The sequence below is a fragment of the Daucus carota genome, chromosome 6, assembly GCF_001625215.2.
Source record: "Daucus carota subsp. sativus chromosome 6, DH1 v3.0, whole genome shotgun sequence".
NCBI lineage: Eukaryota > Viridiplantae > Streptophyta > Magnoliopsida > Apiales > Apiaceae > Daucus > Daucus carota.
In genome coordinates, this window is record NC_030386.2 from 34,727,052 (window position 1) to 34,749,267 (window position 22,216).

The 22,216-nt window shown below is 33.9% G+C and overlaps 3 protein-coding genes across 7 annotated transcripts; 2 read left to right on the forward strand and 1 right to left on the reverse strand.

Annotated features, from left to right (window-relative positions):
* The first annotated feature begins 919 nt into the window (after positions 1 to 919).
* On the forward strand, positions 920 to 2,803 carry LOC108192970 (berberine bridge enzyme-like 8). The gene has a single exon (XM_017359519.2). It carries the CDS (start codon positions 967 to 969, stop codon positions 2,599 to 2,601), a length of 1,635 nt encoding a protein of 544 aa, XP_017215008.1. The 5' UTR covers positions 920 to 966; the 3' UTR covers positions 2,602 to 2,803.
* A 4,457-nt stretch (positions 2,804 to 7,260) lies between these two features.
* On the reverse strand, positions 7,261 to 17,513 carry LOC135147304 (triacylglycerol lipase SDP1-like). 4 transcript variants are annotated; one of them, XM_064080291.1, is made up of 9 exons: positions 17,372 to 17,452; positions 16,155 to 16,311; positions 15,815 to 15,892; positions 15,496 to 15,732; positions 15,378 to 15,411; positions 13,772 to 15,183; positions 11,147 to 12,655; positions 10,723 to 10,866; positions 7,261 to 8,596 (listed from the first exon to the last, which is right to left on the reverse strand). In XM_064080291.1, exons 7-9 carry the CDS (start codon positions 12,572 to 12,574, stop codon positions 7,637 to 7,639), a joined length of 2,532 nt encoding a protein of 843 aa, XP_063936361.1. In that variant the 5' UTR covers positions 12,575 to 12,655; positions 13,772 to 15,183; positions 15,378 to 15,411; positions 15,496 to 15,732; positions 15,815 to 15,892; positions 16,155 to 16,311; positions 17,372 to 17,452; the 3' UTR covers positions 7,261 to 7,636. The 4 variants fall into 4 exon arrangements, with proteins under 4 accessions (XP_063936361.1, XP_063936363.1, XP_063936362.1 ...); XM_064080293.1 differs by lacking the exon at positions 17,372 to 17,452 and having other exon boundaries at positions 11,147 to 12,494; positions 12,595 to 12,655; positions 16,155 to 17,101; XM_064080292.1 differs by lacking the exon at positions 16,155 to 16,311 and having other exon boundaries at positions 17,372 to 17,513.
* LOC135147305 (probable protein phosphatase 2C 55) lies at positions 17,421 to 21,964 on the forward strand. 2 transcript variants are annotated; one of them, XM_064080295.1, is made up of 4 exons: positions 17,422 to 17,559; positions 19,606 to 19,851; positions 20,823 to 21,144; positions 21,345 to 21,964. In XM_064080295.1, exons 2-4 carry the CDS (start codon positions 19,832 to 19,834, stop codon positions 21,786 to 21,788), a joined length of 786 nt encoding a protein of 261 aa, XP_063936365.1. In that variant the 5' UTR covers positions 17,422 to 17,559; positions 19,606 to 19,831; the 3' UTR covers positions 21,789 to 21,964. The 2 variants fall into 2 exon arrangements, with proteins under 2 accessions (XP_063936364.1, XP_063936365.1); XM_064080294.1 differs by lacking the exon at positions 19,606 to 19,851 and having other exon boundaries at positions 17,421 to 17,559.
* The last annotated feature ends 252 nt before the right edge of the window (positions 21,965 to 22,216 follow it).

Genomic DNA, 22,216 nt, shown 5'->3' on the forward strand with positions numbered 1-22,216 from the left:
TGAACTTGAACATGACAATAATAAATAATGACCCGGCAGGTGGTCTCTAAAGTCCGAAACATTTCAATCGTGAGACCCATGCCATCTATGAAACGTTATTGAACTTCAATGCTGAATTCGCTATTGAAAATGCTGGTGTCCCTGTTTATATCAATCGAAGGACACTTTTGGTCCATACATTTACTTACCCACTTCATGTTCTTAAAGGCTCCCTATCTGCATTTCATATTTATGACGATTTCAGTGCTTAGCAGCCCGTGATTCTTTCCCGATCAGATAACGATGTAACACATGCATGCATGTTGTGTGTGTATACATTTCTGCATATATGGTTAATGTTCTCAAATACTCCCTATTTAGAAATATAGGGCGCTTAAATTATAAAATAATTAATTATATATTTTTGTTTTAAAAATAATTTTTTATAAACAATGGTTTTGAGTATACAGTTAAAAAATCTAGAAGTGTATGTTAAAAATTCAAATTATTCGTATTTCAAAATAGAAGGATTAATTTATACTTAATTGATGATAATAATACTATATGATACAACAATTAGTTAAAAGGATTGAGATCCAAATATATTATTGTTGTATATTACACTGCACCCGGTTTTGAGTTTGGCTACCGTCTTTTTCAGACAACATTGCAAGTAAACCAGGGTCGATATATTTAGAATAGTAAAACCTTATCGAACATGCAAAGAAAGATAGAAAGGTATTTGGAGACGAAGTCAAAAGGAAATCGGAGCTGACCAAAACGTGTTATGAATAGAGGACAAGTCTAACGGCAACATTATTGACATCAAAACCACTCTTTTCCCTCAATTCATTTTGGTCCTCGTGTTAGAAATCTTAGATTATCTGTATACTTATTGCCCCACTTGTATGGACCACGCCTATATATTCATGGACCCTTTTACAACTCAAAACATCAAACAACAACAACAAAAAAAAAAAAGTTGAGATGAAAATGAATAGTACTCCTTATTTTGCTTTTCTTTCGTTAATCTTCCTTGTGATTTCATTTCTTTCATCCCAAGCTTATGCTGATTCTACACAGTTTCTTCAATGCCTAAAGAGTAAATCTCTAGACTCATCCATAACAAAAGTTACTTATACCCCGCTCAATGCTTCATACACACCTGTCTATGAATATTCCCTGCGGAATCCTCGTTTCAATGATTCCACCCGACTCAAACCCCAAATCATAGTGCAACCCACCGCCGAATCTCAAGTTCAAACCGTAGTTTTTTGTGCTAAAAAGTACGGAATGAGGCTTCGAATTCGAAGCGGTGGTCATGATTTCGAGGGTCTTTCGTATAGTAGCACATATGATATTCCATTTGTGTTACTTGACATGATTAACCTCCGAGCCATTAGTGTTGACCCCGTGGCTAAAACGGCTACGGTTCAAGCTGGCGCCACACTTGGTGAACTCTACTACTGGATTTACCGGGCAAGCGACACGCTCGCTTTCCCGGCTGGCGTTTGGTCCACAGTGGGAGCCACTGGACTCATTTGTGGTGGCGGGTACGGCCCGTTGAGACGTGTGTATGGTTTGGCTGCTGACAATGTTATCGATGCCCGAATTATCGATGTTAAGGGGAGGATTCTTGATAGGAAAGCAATGGGAGAAGATTTGTTTTGGGCGATAAGAGGTGGAAGTTGTTCGAGTTTCGGAGTTATTTTATCTTGGAAACTAAATCTCGTCGTTGTTCCAAAAACAGTTTGGTCTTTTACTACTTTTAGAACTTTGGAGCAAAATGCGACCGATATTATCTTTCCCATGCAGACGGTTGCCCCGAAATTTCCAAAGGAACTCGACATGAGGATGCGAATCAGCACAATTCAGAGCAACACCAGTGCTCGTGCCGATGGTAAAACAGTCCAATTCGCCATTGGGGGATTGTACCTTGGATCGGGTGGAGTTGAAGAAGCACTTCGAATTGTGCAATCAACTTTACCCGAATTAGGTATGGTTAAAGAAGATTTTACGGAACTCACATGGATTCAAGCTATCATGATATCTTCATTCTTTAACCTCTTCGACGATAACTACAAGCCAGAAGATTTGCTCGACAGAACATTCTTGGCTGATATTCCTACGAAAGCGAAATCGGATTTTGTTAGAGAACCGATTTCCAAAGAAGGGCTCAATGGATTATGGAACAAGATGTTGGAAGTTGGCGTAGGGGAAACGACAGTAATCTTTACATTCTACGGAGGAAAAATGGACGAGTACTCAGAATCAGCACTTCCATTCCCTAACAGAGCCGGAACATTGTACATGGTGTACACAAGAGTGCTCTGGGTTGGGAATACAACTGAGAAGTTGGAATGGATCAGGAGCTTGTACAGTTACTTGACTCCTTATGTTTCGAAAAATCCGAGAAGGGCTTATTCCAATTACAATGATCTGGATTTGGGAGTGAATGATCCAACTGGGGGTATAGGCTATTTTGATGCAAGAAAATGGGGGAAACAATATTACAACCATAATTTCAAAACACTGGTTATGGTGAAGACCAGAGTAGATCCTGACAACTTCTTCAGACAAGAGCAAAGCATTCCTACACTGTCACTTTGGTCTGCTATGTAAGAGGTTTATTAAGCACAAATAATACTAATTAGGAGTGATTTATGTTTTGCATGCATGGTGGTGTAAGTGATGCACACCTCAAGTTCTATTAATTTGTATTTCGGTTTGTTTTTTGAGCTTAGAAGCTGACAGTGATCACGTGTAATCCAATAGTTTACGAGTGTACGCAGTACACTAATAAATCAGTAATTATTGTGCAGTACATCTGTCCCTCTCATTTTTTTTACATTTATTTTACATTGCTCGACACGTATTTTAAGGCATATATAAAATGTAGTTCCATAATTTTTTTCCAAATTTTTTTTTATAAAAGTTTAGATACTAGAATTTTTATTCAAAAAAAAAAATTCAAAATAATTTTTCAAACTATATTTTATGAGAGAGCATTAAAAATGCGTATTGAGCCAACGTCCCCTAATGGTACAATTGAGAGGGACGGAGGAAGTATAACACATGTTAGTGATTTCTTAAGAATCTGACAATTACATACTCCCTTATAATATAAATCGTCTATTTTTATTCAGAATTTTTTTAAAATAATAATTTTAACTATGTGGTCAAAATACTTCAAAATGTGTGCCAAAAAGTCAAACGACTTATATTTCAAAACAGAAAAAGTATGTAATATGTGAAAGTAATGATTTTTGTATAAAATATTGATCGACAGTTATTGACTTATTGATAATAGTTGCAATTAGTGATAGTTGACTTTTATTTATATATGGGTTTGTCGAGTGTGTGTCATATGTTAAACACAAAATTAAAAAATTTATGCATTTAGACTTATTTTAATTGGTGTGGTGGTTGTGGACAAAAATCGTTTATATATTACTCCCTCCTCCTTTTAAATGTTCTTTTTGAATTTTTACCTATCAAATTGACCATTTTGACTGAAAGTTACATGTAGTATATAATTGAGAAAAATCTTAAAAATTATATCATTAGAAAATATATTTAGTCTATTTTCTATAAATAAGTGTTTAAAGACGTTTAATATTTTGTATTCAATAAAAGTTCTATTTTACCTTTAAAAAGAAACTCATATATAAATATATTTAAGAAACAAATTTTAACTTCATAAAAGTAACATAAGCATTGGAAAAGAACGCTAAAATCATGAAATAAATACCAATTGAATTGCAGTGCTAAGCATGACGAAGGAGAGGTGATCATGATATTTGTTATTTACGGTATACTCCTATAGAAATAGAAGCATGTGGTGATAATCGAAGTGCCAATTGCCAACTAGCTAGCAAAGTCACAAGTTGACAATATTATGATAGTTAAGTTGACCAATAACTCCAAACCCGTGTGTGTCCTTTTGCACCAACTTATGTATGGGTAGATAAGAAATAAGTGTGGGGAGATTTATTTATCTTAACAACTCTTCGTGCACGGCAGTGGAGGAGACTTTTCTTCTGAAATACGAGTCTTTAAATATGTTACACAATGATGACTAAACATAATCGGTGCTTATAATATTTGAAACTTTTTACCAATTTATGATATTAACATGGATTAGAAATGGGGATGATAAAATCATACCGAAAATCCAAGACGCCTGTAAATATATATTCATATTGAAATTTTTCAAATTTAAATTGAACCAAAACTAATTCAAAAAAGGGGTCGTAATCAAATACGGTTTAATCAAAATTACACAAAATTGTGTATGTATAATATAAATGTTGTGTGTGTGTATGTTATATTATTTTTTATTATCTATTATTTGGTTTAATATATATTTTATTTTAATCTAATATAGATTAATTATAAGATTAATAATGTTTATTATTTAATTATTATTTATAATATATTTTTAATAATAAATAATTATGAACCGGTCGGATTCATTTTATCGTGAGTCGAGGTAGTAGTGTGATTTTATATTCTAGCCTATTAAACTTTGAGGTGGATCAAATTTCTTTTCTAGATCGTATCAAATTTTAATATAAACCCTTATATTTGATTTGCATTTTAGTTTATTAATTATTTATGTACTTTATTCTTCTGTTATATAAAGATATAAAATTTACTTTTGATTAAAATTTATCAAGTATATTCATTTAAAAGAATATTAATTTTTAAATAAAATTTCCATAATTTAGACATCATTATATCCTAATACGTTTCCACTTTCAAGATAATGGAAGAGGTTCTATTATCGCATTTTTATATACAGAGAGAACTATGCATGCATATTCAGATGTTCTCACTCTTTAGTCTTGGCATTTTATCATACGTTCGTCTTCTAATCTGTAATCCATTCGTCGAATATAATAATTCTGTCAAACAAACGAATCTGAATACAATTATAATTTTCAAGTGCAACCTGCCAATTATTCAACATTTTCTTCTTCTTGTTGATTATTCTATCTTTCTTCTTGATGTTGAATGATATTCAGACAGACATGATATATTACTAGAAGACAATTAAGAAAAACTACTAGATGATCGTGACTTTGGGTCATGTGACTTTGGGGCATGTGACATGGCAGTCCATCTCCGACCATTAAAAACCTTTAGCTAAATGGTGAGTAGGTATTTTAAAAATAAAAAAATTTAGCTAATAGCTCGAAAAGCTCGTACTCCAACCATACTCGAGTTATTATCTACTCCCTCTGGTCCTTATTATAAGTCACCAAGACTTTTTGCACACACTTTTAGGTGCTTTGACCACACACTTAAAATTATTTTTTTTTAAATTTTCTTTTTCTGAATTAAAATATATATCAAATATTTTAATTCAGAAAAAGAAAAATTTTAAAAATAATAAATTTAAGTAAGTGGTCAAAGGACCTATAATTGTGTGCAAAAAATCTTGGTGCCTTATAATAAGGACCAGAGGGAGTACATTATAATTTTAGTCAACCTCCCATGGATGACTAAATTTGTCGAACCTCTACATGCCTCTAAAAAATTTGTAGAAAGATTGCACATCATTTATTACCATATTGAACTGATATATTCTATTTTAACAATCTAAATATTAATAACATACTATTTTTAAATTATAACCAACCAATATAGCCAATACTAGCAAAATATCTTACGAGTTAAGCAAATTTTATCTAATATCTTACAAGTCCTATTTTACCAACGATTATAACCAACACCATTGTAAATGCTCTTAGTCCCGATCAAATGCAATAATATAAATAACAAAATGGACCGCACTTCCCCAGAAACAAAGCACAGTACAGATTATATGAACACATGAAACAATTAAAAATATATTTATTATTTCTGAAAAGATTAAACAAATCTTGGAAAAGATAAATATTTATCCTGATTAGTTAAGATAATTCTGAATTCTTATTTTAACGCTCTATCATACCAATGCAAAAATGATTACGATGTAGACTCTTGTGACTAAAATCGTAAAGAGCAACCCTATTCTTTAAAAGCTCCTCATCTACCTAACTTTCAAAGTCAAAATAGAAATGATAATATATTCAGCCGCTAACAATAACCATTCTGTCGTCTTCTATATGAATGTGAAAGTAGTTGGACAATATTGAACTTGCTTTTTTATCATTTTATCTCAGGGACGGATCTAGGAATTTAGGTAAGTGGGGGTAAAAAAAACACACACATAAAATCGCTTTTTAGAGACAAAATTTTCATTTAACCAAAAATGATTTGAGTTGATTAATGAGTTAAATATATAAGTTTATGATTAGAAATACACAAAATATTAGAACGGAAGTACTGATATTTAAACATGAATGAACTCATACTAAACCCAGCCTTAGGGGGCTGCTTAGAGTCTGAGACACAAGCAGATATTCAGGGGTTGAGACACAAGACTGGCCAAAAAAAATCAAATGAAACTGGTAAGAGTCGAACTAGTACCACATCCAAAAAAATTCCATGTCTAAATCATAGGGGCAAAGCATCAATTAACAAATTCAATATAACAGAACTCTTAAAACATTTATAAGCTACTGGGGGGCCCAGTGTAGCTCCGTCCCTGTCTCAATCATTTTCCTTCTTTCATGATCCAAAAAACTGAAGATTTTATTTTTAATATTTATTTAAAATTATTATAATTACATATTTATTAAATACACTTATTTAATATTCAATGACTCTATTTCTATAGTTAAAATTAAATCAAATATTGATTTTCTAAAAAACATGCAAGTCAAGGAAACCAAATTATAACAACTAAATCCCTGACAAAAAAAAATTATAACAACTAAATAAAAAATTATAACAGTGGCTTTGATTATCTAGCTATCATGAATTTCAGTTTTCAGATATGGCCTTCAAATAAAATGAAATTAAACTAAATTATTATAAAGATATTTCCTTTATCTCCAAATAACAGTTGCTTTGATTTTCTACACTTTATAGTTTAGAAAAAACATATTTCCACACAATTTTTCAATTTTTCTTTCAATACATAAAAATGCAAAATTAAATATTTATTTAGAAAAAAATACAAAAAATAATATATAAAAGTAGGGCTTTTACAACAAGCCATGTAGAACTTTCGCCAACTCCACTGATTCTAATTTCTTAGGCAAAACAGTTGCGTCATTCTCTCTTCATCAACAAGTACTTGGCCTTCTGAAACCCAACATATACCGGTAAAACTATTTTATAACACCATAATTGTTAATTATTTATAAATTTGTGATATGCATTATAGTATTCATGAAATGGAGTAGTTGTATAACTTTCTTGTATATTTCTGCATACAGAACATACCATTTACATACAAGTTCCTAGTATAACATGCAGCTTAGCAGCTGCACAGCATCTATGTTTGTACTTTGACGTAAACCAACTATGACAGACTTAACAACATATACTAAAACTCATTTTGGAGCAGCAGAGGATCAGTATGAATTACCTGTACAGAACTAACACCAGCAATGTAGCCCAGCTAAAATGTTGCTTCGGTAGTATGATATACTGCTCTGCTACCTCATGAATCTGTTAGTGTATTAGCGCTTCCTGTTGTCTATAACGTGAATTAGCCTTGTTGATCTGCATATATATGACATGAAAAAAACGCAATTGAATCTCAGTTATTTTCAGCATCCTTATGAAAATCATTAGCAGCAGTTAGCTGATCCTTGATGCTACTTGCATCGGTACTGTTTAGAGAATGATTAACATTAGCCTCATACTCCGATTCAGAGCTTGAGCTCCCGTCTATCTCCTTGGCAGGAGATTCAAGTTGCATGCATGCAGCAACCGAGTCAGAATCAAGACTCCTGTTTGAAGGAGTCATCTCTTCCTTCTTTACAATGTTAAATACAATCCCGTTGTGAATCCTTTCAGCCTGCAGAAGCTCACCTTCAGCAACTAAAATACTAGAACTGTTCATTGAGGCTCTATTGATAACATCCCTTTGATCAGAATCCATATCTGAGCTTCTATCAGGTGTCGTCACCCTTGGGCTTTGGGGATTCGAATCTCTGGCTGAGATATGAATCGTGCTGTTCGGTACCATTATTCCTTTATTGGATTTGAGATCACCATCCAAATTTTGGACAAAATCAACAAAAAGATCAGCTGACGTTGTCCTCATCAAGGGACCACCAGATCTCGTCCAAGAATTTTGATCAGGGCTCTCAGGCTCACTGTCACTGCTTTCATGTGTACTGCGGTTGGTCCGCACGTTCCAAGAAGTGGATCCTGTTCCACCAACCCCACCTTGCTGTAGTGAGGATCCAAGCTCTGCAACGAATTCTTCAAAAGAACCAGTTGAGTTTTCTCGAGCAATGCAATTCCATGAAGGAATTCTTTTCGAACCACTAAATCTCACTGCGCTAGATAAGCCTTGAGAAGCAGCAGCTGCTCTCTGTGCACTCCTCTTCAGTCGACGCATGTGATTAAGTATCGCAACACAGTCATCAAGTGCTAACTCAATACCACAATTGGCTTTTATGGCTGACAGCTTCTCCCAAGTGCACCTCCTGCCTTGATTGGCTGCTTTCTGAAGTTCCGAATGAGAAGGGTTCTGTATGATCTTTGAATACTGAAATTGCAATTTTATAAGAAATCAATAAGAGAACATTACTCACAAATCACAATGATGAAACAATTCTAAATTTTAAGGTAAAGTTGGAGAAACTACAACATGCAGTGATGATATGAATGTCCTTTCTTCTGATAATCAATCTGATTGCCAGTTTACAACAACTTGTCTAAAGTGATTCTGCAGATAATATTTCAACGTCGCCATATTACAAGTTGAGAGCAGAGGAGATACTTTGTGAAAATTGACTAATTAGGACACTATCCAGTATCCACTTATCATTTATAAAATTGGCATTAGTTCCATGTATTTGGCGACACGACCTACAATATCTTCATGACTTGATAACGTGTTCGTGTGTTCTAATGAGATGCAATTCTACCCAAATTTTATTTCCAGAATATAGCATAGTACAAAGGGAATGAAAAGAATAGCATTTTTTTTCCCACTCACTTTAAGCAAATCAATGAATCAACTCATCTGAAGTAGCAATGGGTTATTGATGTATCACACAAACTAATCTTTGTGACTTGTGTCAAACAGAGTATGCTTAAATATACCATCCACCCTCTAGAAATTTCAATAATTCTGTTAACTAATACATTTCATGTATTAAATTTTCGAATAAATTCCGTCTTCCAAAGCTGGGATCAGCAATCCTCTAAATCTATTTCCTGCTTACTGCTACACGTCTAGCATCAATGCACTACATACTTCTTTATATTTTTCTTATGTACTTATAAAAAGAACAAAAGTCTTCAACCAACACAAACCTCCTGGATACAGTCACTAAAAAGATATCAAACAAATGCTTACATTCTTACAGATAGAATTGTGGTTTCATACAATGGGCTTCAAATCACACGCACGCGCGCGCAAAAAAAAAAAAGACCTCTAGGCTTTGTAGAGTCCATTTCAAGGATTGGTGATTTATCCATTCCTCCTATACTGACACAACCAAATTACCAGCTCTAGTATCCATCCTCTGTCACAACTATATCACCAATTGTTCATATTCTGGGTGCAACACTTATGCAGCATTCCTAACCTTGATATTGTATCACACAACCAAAGAGAAAAATGGTGTGTGGATCCTTTTAACAATCAACCACAGAATAAGTTCCACATCCCTACTCAACTAAAGAATGTGCGCCTTATGCCAGTGTTGTGATACCAAAATCAGCCTTACTTTCTTACGATTAAATACTAAAGTACTCAATTAAAATAAAAGGCCAATTTAAAATTAAAATTAAAATAATAATTAAAAAAAAACTATTTGTACCATGCTGGAATGATTCTATTAAGAAGTGAATAAGAATCCTAAAATTGAAATCTGTCTTTGAAACCATGTCTATCAGCACAGCAGAGTCTTTGATGTGCCTACTTAGATTGACTATAAGCTTCCATTTTAAGTTGAACAAGGGGCAACAAAGTTGTTAATAACCAAGTTAAATCCCAATTTCTTCTGCAAGCAACAGCACTTCGCCTAAGGTTTTCATATTACTCCAACTAGAGAACTAAACATGATCTCCATTAGAAGGTTCAAAACCCTTGAACAAACATGCATATTGCATACACTTGACCTGAATCTAGGAGAACCAACAAAGATATAAAGATAGACACCATATTTTAGAGTCGGTTACTAATTAGTTTGACAGGAATCTTGTAACTTTATTAGAGATTTGTATGTCCTCTTAAAGAGACTCGTCCAGTCCTACCCGTTTGGTTGAGCATAAGTAAAACCAATACTATAACCACATTCATCACTCATCGTTAACTTGCAACTGTAGCCATTGTTAACCAACCATTTACTATAATCAGTTTCTCTTCTAACTTCGCTAATTTGGATTCTGTTTCAGGTCACAATAATTAGATAATAATATTGGTTAATTAAATCTAAGATTAATGCCTTAATAAATTGTGTCCATCATTATAACTTATTAGGACATACCAGCATTCCAAAGAAATTATCCTCATCTGTTCATATTAACTTTATAAAGAAATATAGGGAAGGCTATTCCTGTCAAGCTAACACTTCTTTCATCCAGTTCCTTTACTGTTTCTGTTTGCTCACTATATGCTGTTTCGTATTTTTCAAACATTAAAATACTAAACATTATACATACCTGAGCTAGGGTGGCTGGCATTACCACGGTGACATCACCTTCCCATTCTTGGGCAAATAGCCTGGCAAGTCCTCCTAAAGGAAAACCAAGCTCTAGTATCTGGTTACATCTGTGTTTCACCTCCATCTCAACAAGATGCGCAAGCTGCATATATACAATAAACAAATTCACTATCTTCTTTTTCACCCTAATCATCCACTCTTATTATGGAAGCACAACTTTGTATGGAAACTATTTTTATACAAATATTGTGAAAATTGAAGTTTCCAACCTTACTTAACAGTTAAATCCAGACATTAGATGCTCAGATTTACAAAAAGCAATAGAAACCAGTTTTTTTAGAAGGTGAATATCCTACATTTAAGAAGTCAATGTTAAATTTAAGGACTGATATCAATAAATGATAAATATTATACTGAAATACCTTAGCGGCGAAGTTGCCTCCATATGCTCTCACAATTTCCTTTACTCTTAGTAAAGGAGCAATATGAGGATTAGCTTGACTCACAATAAAGTGATTAACATTAAAGAGCTCTTTTAATTGCATCATTGGTAAATCAATCTCCAAGCTACCATCTCTCCACCTACGTGCAGATGTACCTTGACCCTCTTCAGGCCCTAAGTTGAATGGGGGATGATACGGAACAATCTCTCCACTTCTATCTTTTGCCATTAGTTCTTGGGCTTCAAAAAGACCAGGAAAAGCACAAGAGGCGGTAACTGCACTCCAAATAACAACATGAGGCGAAGTCAAATAGTTAAGGCATCGAGGAGGTTCATGCTTTCTTGGGGAGCATACGGTGATTGCAAGAACTCGACCAGTCATATCATACGCTTCTTGAAATGTGAGATTATTTGTAAGCTGCCTCAACATCATCTGCAACTGTCTTATGTCATGAACTGCACCTCGTGTCATAACTCTTCTAAAAATTGCAAATATTCCGCCCAACTGGTCAAAGAACTGCAGAGAGCTCCAAGAATCCTCAAAAAAGGTTTGAAGCTCAGGCCAAGACCTAGTAGCAATAACAGAGCACATGATGGATCCCACACTAGACCCAGCAATTATGCGGGGCATGAGTTTGTGTTCAACAAATGTTTTCACCACACCAACATGGAATGCCCCCAGTGAAGCACCCCCACTCAGAAGCAACGCAGTCCTCCCAAAAGCATGTCTTGTCTCATGCATAAAAGCAAGCTTCTCTTCCAGCAAAAGCTCCTCAGAGTCTGAGTCACAAACCATTCTCAATTGGGTTGAGACTTCATCAATATATTCCTTTATAAGTTTAGGCACTTGAAGCCTTCCCTTGTGAAGCTCTGGGTTGCACATATTCCCAAGGTTTCTAACCAGGTCTGCTCTCATGCAAAATATGATATCTCTGAGAGAACCTTCTTGGCGGCGGTGGCGGAGCTCTTGGAGTTTATTCCTCACAAGTTCTTCGTCATAGAGATCTGATTCGATTCTGGGAGTTTCTTTGTCTAGCATTTTAGCTGAGTGAGCCCATTCTTCATAGGTTAAGGCAGATCTCATCATATTCCTCCAAAATTTTCTCCGATAAGCCACCTCAGCCCTCATTTTTACATTGGTGTAGCGTTTTAACATAAAAGCTATCAGTATCATCATTACCAAGATACCTTGTGGGTTGCGCGGATGAAACCACGATATCATGGGTTTCAAGTAGAACTTTATATTATCTTTAAGTTTTTGCAAGTAACAGAGAAGCACATGAAAAATTTGTTCCCTCAGTTGTGACATTGACCTGCAAAAGAGCACTCTGAAAGCAATCGTCCGACCCCAGAATGTTGAAGGTCCGATAAAGAATTTGTCAACAGTTGCCTCATTACTTATATCCATATCAGACAACTAAAACTTACAAAAATTGGCTCCAACTGTGATCGATTTAAAGGGCTAGTAACTGATACTCTAAATTAAAGCCTGCAACACCAAGATATAATAAAATCTCAAAATTTCCGAAAGGAATTCAGAAAAATTCATGAATTTGAGAATGAAATGTGTATTCACTCCTCCAGAAACAACAGGTAATATTTCCAACCACACAGACTAGAACTAGTTACAAATAAATACTCCAATAGTAAAGTTGCATCCAAGACAGAATCATCAGTCAGAGGTCTATGCAATACTCTAAAGTCTAATGTGATGAGATAATGAATACTGACTCCATAAAATGACTTAGAGCAAGTCCAAGAGAAGCCCTATAACTTGTCTTAAGTTATAATTTAAGGCACTTGATGAAAAATGTCGATCCAAGAGTGTCCTAGTGATGCCTTATATCACTAGGACAATCTCTTCAAGCCCTATTAATAGGGCACCTCTCTCCTTGCCCTATCCAATATTTTAATATAAAATTTTATATCCACCCTCTTTCTCTCTCTACTTTATATTGTGTTTTAATGATGAAAGGAAGAATTTAATAATAAAATATTAAACATATATTGAAAATAAGGCACATCGTTGGAGTTGAACTTACATAACCATGTCCTAAATCACTAGGACATCATATTTTATATTATATTTGGGGCTCTAACTAGGACATTGTTGGACTTGCTCTTAATTCAGTAATCATTAAACAGAATTAAGATAAACTCATTTTAACCTTTTAACTTTACATAAGTTCCAACAATTTGAATCCGCCTCAATTATCAAGACATATACAGAGACAAAACACAAAAATGCAAAAAACACAACTCAACTACCCAATATAATGCCAAATGATTTACCATTTTCTTGTCAAGATTCTTATATCTATATCTATATATTCCTTTTGATCAAGTTTCAGTAAACAGTAAATTAAGAAAAACTCTCATCATCTGCTTCAATTCCCAGAGGTGATTACTCATCACTGCAAAAACTCAAAAGGGTTCTCAAAATAATCCCATAACCACTCCAATTCTAACAATAATCAAATCAAAATCCCGCGATCACACATATAGTCACATGGCCTCGAGAACTGGAAAAAACAGAAATATATATATATATATATATATATATATATATATATATAACAAAAAGAACTAAAATAAAAAAGAAGACCTTAAGCGAGTCCCTCCCAGCTGCAATGAATTGATCAAAATTAGCCACCAGAATCAGCAGATAAAACAAACCCTAAAAAACCTCCGGTGAAAAACCAAGAAATGGGTAAGCAATAATATAATACTCCAAGAACATTGGGAGTTGTGAAAAAACGGGAGATGAGATAACGATGTAGATGAGGAGTGTGACGTTCAAGTATGGTATGACAAATAGTCAGCATGTGCATACAGCATTTATGTGTGTATAGGTTTTTCAAGTCTTGAATAATCCTCGGAGAGAAGTCAGAGTAATTTAGTTTTTTTATTGTTATTATTACTATTACGCAGGTGGATTGTGTTTGTGTAAAGAAATGAAACTTGAGTTGGGTTTGCTTATACGAAATATATATATGTCGTGTAATAAAATGTGATGGTGTGTAAGAGATTTGCAGGTTACTTTTGTTTTTGTTTTTGTTGTGTTCTGGTCACCGTTGAGAAGAGGAAGATCGTAAAGGTTGGCGATCGCGATCATGTACGACTGATTTCGTCTTGACAGAATAATATTTTTTATTTTTTGTATTCTTTAAGTTGAGATGCACACTCGTGAGTCGTAGTCGTATTATGATTCCGTTTCTTTTACGGTAAAGATAAAATTAAATAACTACTGATAATTTAAATTATTGAATGCTTTTTGATAATTTATGAGGCAAGACCGTCAAATAAAGGGTTGATTCCAACTCGGATTTGAAAGTTAGTCGTCAGCAATCGTTTAAATTGTGGCTTCAATTATTAGATCAAATTTTATTTTTTTTATTTCCAGTTTGCTTTTATTTTTGTTTTTTGATTTGTATTTTTAGGTTGTTTTCTCTGGTTAATCAAATATTTGTTTTCGCTTCTTGATTCTAAGTGGGGTATTGATTTAATGATAATATTTTATATAGAATTGTTGAGCGGCGATACACTGGAATATGATGAATAAGGATTACTAATTCAACGAAAATGCAGAGTGGATATTTGTATTTGTATGTATTATGTTCAATATATCGTTGGAATTGAAGGAAGAAAAACTACTAGAATTTATTTTTGTGTCTACACCATAAATGACTTGCACGAAGAAAGTCTAAACTGAGCGGCACGATCTGTCCCACTGAGTAAGCGGGTAGCTAACCATGAGAATGACAAAATAGCTAGATTTGAGAATAGATAGATATGACCATATGGGTGGTAGTGATGGAGGAATCGAGTGATGTTACTAAGGGCACTTGGGGCCTCCTCTCTTGGTCTTCCAGTTGTTGTAGCAAGGGCACATATGCTTGTTTCCATATGTCCCAGGAGGCACACATAAGCACTTGGCGCAACATTTTCTACAGAAGAACATACATGGTTTCTTGAACGCAGTCTTTGCGCATCTCCCCATGCATCTCGGTCCACAATCTGCAGTTGCATATAAATCATATTCGATTGTCAGTATCGATTTTATCATGACTTTTATAGACTTTAGCATTTGGCCGAGTCAAGATTGTGTGAATTTTAAGTTTATTGTAACGAACCGTTCCGAAATGAGGAATTGAAAAGAAAATGAATGTCAGATATTTGAGGGTCCGAGAACTAGTCATGGTAAATAGTACCTTCAGGCCGTAGACTACCTGGAGTGCCACCATTCTAAAGAAAAGAAAAGAAAAAAGACCCCGATTATGTCAATAGACTTTAGCATACAACATTGGCAGGGACAAAACGATCTGTTACCATGGGAAGGTCAGGAGAATGTTGTGTCGGAGATGGATGTGTCAGATGATGTTGTGTTGGAGATGGATGTATCGGATATGGTTCTGTCGGAGATGGTTGTGTCGGAGATGGTTCTGTCGGAGATGGCTCTGTCGGAGATGGCTCTGTCGGAGATGGTTGTGTAGGAGATGGTTCTGTTGGAGGTAGTTCTGTCTGAGGTGGTTGTGGCTGAGGTGCTGGAGACTCTGTTGTTAAAGCCTGAAACAAGGTTAGAGTATGACTCAGCATTTATATGAACAAACATCCAGTCTAATGTAAAAGGCTTATGTGAATTGCTTACTTGATTAAAGTCTCCAAGTAGAAGCAGCACTATCCCAATAAATACAGTCCCAAAGATTGGCTTCCTTGCCATTGCCTTCTGCAAGTTCATTGAATGATTATTCATATACTACTAGTCTCAACAATTGAAGAACACCAGCTTGATGCTTTTCGTGTGTCTTTATAATGACATTTATTAATCTATAACGTAGAGCAGAACAGAGACATAGTTTGCAGGCCCCATATCCATGTGCATGGACAAGTGTGAAGGCAAAACAAGACAAAATATATAGATAACAGAAACAAAAAGGAAATCCATTCAAAGCATTACTAGTTTGGATGAACCATACACATGCACTTACTATCTGCATTGAATCGATAAGGCCTCTCAGTCCATCCAATTCCCTGGTTCAATCTTGCTTCTTTTCGATCTTCTATCCGTAAAATCTATCAGTGTGTAGCTTTTTATACGCGATCTGCTAACTAAGGTTGATCACATGATACCATTGTTCATATTATCTACATCAGGGTGCAAATACAATGACAGACCTAATCAGTTATTTATGAGTCACTACTAATTATATTGATCATCATTAAGTTACCTCGCCCAGTCACCCTTTCAAACAACTATTGGCATTTTTTTTATGCTTCACGTTATTTTGGGTCCTGGACACTACTTCATTTAATTTCTAAGTCTCAGCTGACAATACTTATTTTGACATTCAGTGTTCTAAGTTGCATCTGACACTGAACTTGCCGGCGAACCACAGTTCCTAAATCCACTGACAATCAAGTTGCTGGGTAAAGTCTCGTATTGACTCGTCATTTTAAGCATCGATTTGAGCAGGCTTGGTTACTTTTTTCTAGCAAGCTGCGTGAGTGTGTTCTCCACAAAAGCTTTCTCACACACATTTGAGGTACTGAAAAGGAAAATGACTAAAAATTTATCTATTAGAAATTGAAAAATTCGAACCTCTCTTATTCTCTGACGTTCACTCGAGTTGAAAAAATAGTTGGAAGAGTTCATCAAAAAATATCAAATTCAAACCGTGCGTAATTCTCATCCACCGAGTCTTATCATATATTGTATTGGTTAAAGCTAGTCGGCAAATTCATAGACAGATTATGATGTGCTCTAATATGTCTTTTCACCAACATTGAAAATAAAACAAAAAATCTCATGCGCCAAATTAAATCACAGCCAAACTCGTTTCGTTTAAAATTTTAACTCATTATTTGATGATACATCTTATTAACTTTAGGCATTCTTTTGCCAAACTTCATGAAAATAAAGACTTACATCAAACAAATTCATATTAATATAATATTTTCTTTAATTAGGTATCTAATATTTCTTATTTACAAAAACATATCACCTATTTTCTGGAAAAAAAACACACATGTCTAACACTCATGTAAAATGATAACCATAAAAAAGAAAAACATAAAAGAACGATAAGAAAATTAAAAAAAAAAATTATCAAATAAAGATTACAACGAAATCAGGTATACAAGAGAAACAAGCAAATGGTGAATTGCAATTTGCAGCAGAGGAGAAACCCAGAAAGGAAAAAGTTACCGGAAAAAGAATATGGAGAGGGCGAAGGAGTGTTGCTTCATCGAGAAAGAGATGAACGATCGCCCTCCCACACAATATTTTAAAACACCCACTTGATTATCTTATCATCTTTACCCAAATATCACCTCATCCTAAATCACTGTTCATCACTCTGCTCAGATGGGTAATAACAAGACTAAACTATTCCGGTAATTTTCTAATCATACAGCTCAACGCTACATTATGATTTCAGTGTCTTGTTTGCTTGTTTAATATCTCAAAGTGGTTAGTCTGCGTAGAATTGGTAACGATAACTTTTAATTTTACCTTGCGATATTTATTCAATACATAATTTAGTTGTCATTGTTATTGAATATTATTTTATGTGTTTTTTACTAATAAACGTGTAAACATGTGTGTGAAAGATTGAATTGAGTGCCTTTTTTTGAATTAAAATTATGAAAATTCAGGTCTACCTTTCATCATGTTCACCGACCGGTGACCAGTGCATGTGCATCGGACCTCTGCTGTATAACCTGTATATACTCCCTCCGTCCCTTTTTATCTGTCCATTTTGGAAAAAAAACGCATACCAAGGAATAATTGATTGTATAAACTTTTTCATTAAATATCTCTAATTAATATCTTGAAAATGATGGAATACCCCTACTTTATGTCTTGAAAACATGAATTCAACCAAGTTTTAAATAAGTCAAGCCTTGAAAATTGAAATTATGGAGATATATTTGAAAAACTATCATTAAATTAGTTTTGAAAGTATAAATGGACAGATAAATAGGGACAAATTTTTACTTCCAAAGTGGACAGATAAATAGGGACGGAGGGAGTAACTGTATAGGATAGCGTCTTCATGGCATCTTATTAGATTTATTAGATTTTCTAAATACATAGGGCATTTTGGCTAACAAACAGAAGCCACCGCTTTTCTTTCATTTAAAGAAGTAGAAACACTTGTTATAAGAATGCTAATTTTTTTTTAAACACTTTAATAATTTATTAGTTTTGAGTTATTTATCACTTTTACTCCCCTTCTTTATTTTAAGCAAAAATTCTCTATTTTTTAAGCTCGTCCAAACGGGCTCATAATATAAAAGGGATTTTCTATGGTGTGCCCAAGGGCACACAATAGTCCCTAACTCCAATAAAAATAACTCATTTTGATTGGTGGATGAACAATAAATGATAATGGCCCCCTTGCATTCACATCAACTCCACCAATCAAAACAAGCCATTTTTATAGAATTTAGTGTTTAATGTGTGCCCTTGGGCACACATTAGAAAGACCGAATATAAAATACAGCTTCTCGTAGAAACGACACTCTAATTTTTCTTTCTTTAATATTATAATAATGTTAAATTTATATTATAATTACAACAACCTGAATAGTAATAATAACATATTAATTTTAAAATATAGTCAATTAATATAACAAATTACCATAAAACATTAGAGCGTAGTGTCTTGGAATCCGATAAATTATACATAATTAATATTTTATATAATTTAATCATTCATTTTTGAACAACAACATTAGAGATACTTTTTAATACGTTATTTTTGAACAACAACGTCAGAGATTTTGAAGTATACTTCAATCACAAAAAATATATCTACCTATTCTGAAATCCGTATTAAATCAAAAATTTTATTCTAAAATTCGTATAAAATCAAAATCTAAATCGGATTTTTATTAAAAATAGTATATTATATACTCCCTCCATCCTAAATTAGATGATCTCGTTGACTTCGGGCACGTACTTTAAAATCCATTGACCGTATAGCTACATTACTTGTTTTTGAAATTTTATTTTTACAAATAAAAATTTATATATGAAATTTTCATTTACAAAAGAAAATTTTAAAATAATAATTTTCGGAACTATACCGTCAATACACCTTAATTTATGTGCTCAAAGTCAACTAGCTTATCTAATTTGGGATGATGAGAGTATAATCTACTCCCTCCGTCTCTATTATCTGTCCACTTTGAAAGTAAAAATTTGTCCTTATTTATCTGTCCATTTATACTTTCAAAACTAATTTAATGATAGTTTTTCAAATATATCTCCATAATTTCAATTTTCAAGGCTTGACTTATTTAAAACTTGGTTGAATTCATGTTTTCAAGACATAAAACAGGGGTATTCCACCATTTTCAGGATATTAATTAGAGGTATTTAATGAAAAAATTTATACAATCAATTATTTTTTGATATGTGTTTTTTTTTTCCAGAATGGACAGATAAAAAGGGATGGAAGGAGTATTAAAATACAATTATTGCAACCCTAAAATTCTTTCAGAATCCGAAGCGTCCATGTCCAGTATCGGATGTACACAGGACTCCTGGACGCTGGAGACGCCTTTCATGATTATGATAAGTTTCCAGATTTACGATAAAGTCTTGATTACTTGTATCTAAAATCACACTTTATTTGTCTACCTATTACCACATACAGAGATGGAAACGTCTACTTTAATGTAATTCTCTCTTCTAAGTCCTTCTCCTCCAATAATTTTATCAATTTCTTTGGCAATGTGTTACTATGTTATCACTAACTACTAATGCTGTTGTGTTAATTGATTGATTATTTGTATCTTTTAGGAATGGTATCTTCTAAGGTATTATTGTGTTAATTTGATTATTGTGCTATATTTTACGTTCAAGACGATCATTCAATTTTTTACTATTTATAAGCTTATTTGGATGTTAGTTACCCAAGTTCAGTTCAATTACGAGTTTGAGTGATTTGGAACTTGAGTTATGCTCAATCAGAATATAAGCGGTTTGATTTTATTGGATCGAATTCGAGTATAAATTTAAGACCCAAGTTTGATTAGTTTCACTCGATTGATCCCTGGGACATAATACAGCTGACAAAAACAATGCCTAATGCCTATAGCGTTGGAATTTTTATGATTGTTGATATTTAGAGAGTTGTTGGTTTGGCATAAACTTTCATGTGCTTGTCTTGTGTTCCTTTTCAGTCTGTGATCCGGTAATCCCCACTACTATTCAAGCTAGAAAAAAAATTGAATATGACTGGGTGATGCAAGCAATAGTTTCACATCCACCATCCATGTAAACTGGTCAAGTGGTGAATTCTAATTCTACCCCTTGAGTCGCAACAATCTATACAAAGTTTTCAGCATTAGATAATGCATATGCATATAAGTGAGCAAATTGTATGAAATTGCCATATTACATTAATAATGTTATAAAGAGATACGGAACATATGTCTTTAGCATTAACTCTGTTGAACACTGTTTAGAGTCGAGATTATATTATGTGAGACTGGTTGTTTCTTTAACTATCAGATCGTAAAATGCGTGTTATACTTACAACACGAACACAATTTAAAAAATGCAGTAATAAGTTTATATTACATATACTATGGTGTGCATGAATGGAAACAGGAGCTTATACTGACCTGACTGATAATTTATTCAGGTCTGATGTTAAAGAAAGAATCAATATTCTTTCAGGGTCATTTTACATACCTAAGGACGATCGATCAAAGCCTGAAGGAGATGATGCTCACTTCATCTGCGAAGAAAAGCAAACCATTGGCATAGCTGATGGAGTTGGAGGTTGGACAAAGAAAGGCGTGAATGCAGGAGAATACGCACGAGAGCTGATGATAAACTCAATAAATGCTCTTCATACTGTCCCTAGGGGGGCTGTGGATCCAAAAAGAGTCTTATCCCAAGCTTATTCAAAGACCAAACTCCCAGGATCATGCACTGCTTGCCTATTATCACTGAATGGCAATGTGTGTAATACCGTAGTACTATTTTTGTTATGGTCAATGGCAAAATTCTAAATACATACACCACACTCATGACTCCCATAATACTCAATTCTTATGTTTCTTCCCACAACTAGTAAAAGAGTATTGCATATTTTCAGTCTTAAAATGGTTTTGCCAGAATTCACACTGTGTTTATATGGTTGATTGTTTGCATATTGTAGATCTTAAGGGCTGCTAATTTGGGTGACAGTGGGTTCATGGTGATCAGAAATGGGAACGTACTTTACAAATCACCAGTGCAGCAACACGGCTTTAACCATCCATATCAGCTTGGGCAAGGATCGGGTGACCATCCTAGTTCAGCCATGAGAACAGAACTAACTATGGAAGCAGGTGATGTGATTATTGTAGGAACTGATGGTTTGTTTGATAATATGTACTCAGAGGAGATATTGCTATGGGTTACCCAAGAGATAAACCAGAGCTCGGATCCACAAATGATTGCTTGGAGATTAGCAGAGGCTGCTCTCTACAACTCAATGGACAAGTTTGCTGATACCCCTTTTGCGCGAGCTTCCAGAGAAAATGGTGGCAATCATTCTGGAGGAAAGATTGATGATATTACTGTGATTGTTGCTCTTATTTTACAGGATTATTCAGTTTAGGAATCCAGATTGCTATATTTAACATCACCGCTAGCAATATATTAATACTTGAAATATTAGTTCACTAGACTTTGCCGGTTACAGACTTTGAGGCCGTTTGGGTGAGCTTATGACTTATGAGTTAACGTGGCTTGTGACTCGATGAGAGTTTAACAATTAACATGTTTGTTTGGTAATTTTGACTTATTACTGAGTTATTAAAAATATAATAACAAAAATAAAAGTGATTTATGAATATTTTATGACTTGGAGTAATTTTTATCAAAAGAAATTTCAAAAAAAAAGAATTAGTCTGAATTTGTTTTTTAAGTTAGTTTTTTGCCCTGGCTTAAGGATATTTAAAAAAATATCCAGCAAGTTAAAATTAATTAAACTATTTCTTACTTATAAAATTAAAAATATATATATAACAACAATATTATCATTTT

What these genes read in the sequence shown, in the direction of transcription:
- LOC108192970 (XM_017359519.2), top strand. Translation starts at nt 967, where the DNA reads ATGAAAATGAATAGTACTCCTTATTTTGCTTTTCTTTCGTTAATCTTC.
- LOC135147304 (XM_064080292.1), bottom strand. Translation starts at nt 12,574, where the DNA reads ATGGATATAAGTAATGAGGCAACTGTTGACAAATTCTTTATCGGACCT. An exon ending in GAGGCAACTTCGCCGCTAAG is followed by an intron (nt 10,867 to 11,146) that starts GTATTTCAGTAT and finishes GTATATATGCAG; the next exon opens with CTTGCGCATCTTGTTGAGAT. An exon ending in TGCCAGCCACCCTAGCTCAG is followed by an intron (nt 8,597 to 10,722) that starts GTATGTATAATG and finishes TTGCAATTTCAG; the next exon opens with TATTCAAAGATCATACAGAA.
- LOC135147305 (XM_064080294.1), top strand. Translation starts at nt 17,531, where the DNA reads ATGGGTAATAACAAGACTAAACTATTCCG. An exon ending in AACAAGACTAAACTATTCCG is followed by an intron (nt 17,560 to 20,822) that starts GTAATTTTCTAA and finishes TAATTTATTCAG; the next exon opens with GTCTGATGTTAAAGAAAGAA. An exon ending in TATTATCACTGAATGGCAAT is followed by an intron (nt 21,145 to 21,344) that starts GTGTGTAATACC and finishes TGCATATTGTAG; the next exon opens with ATCTTAAGGGCTGCTAATTT.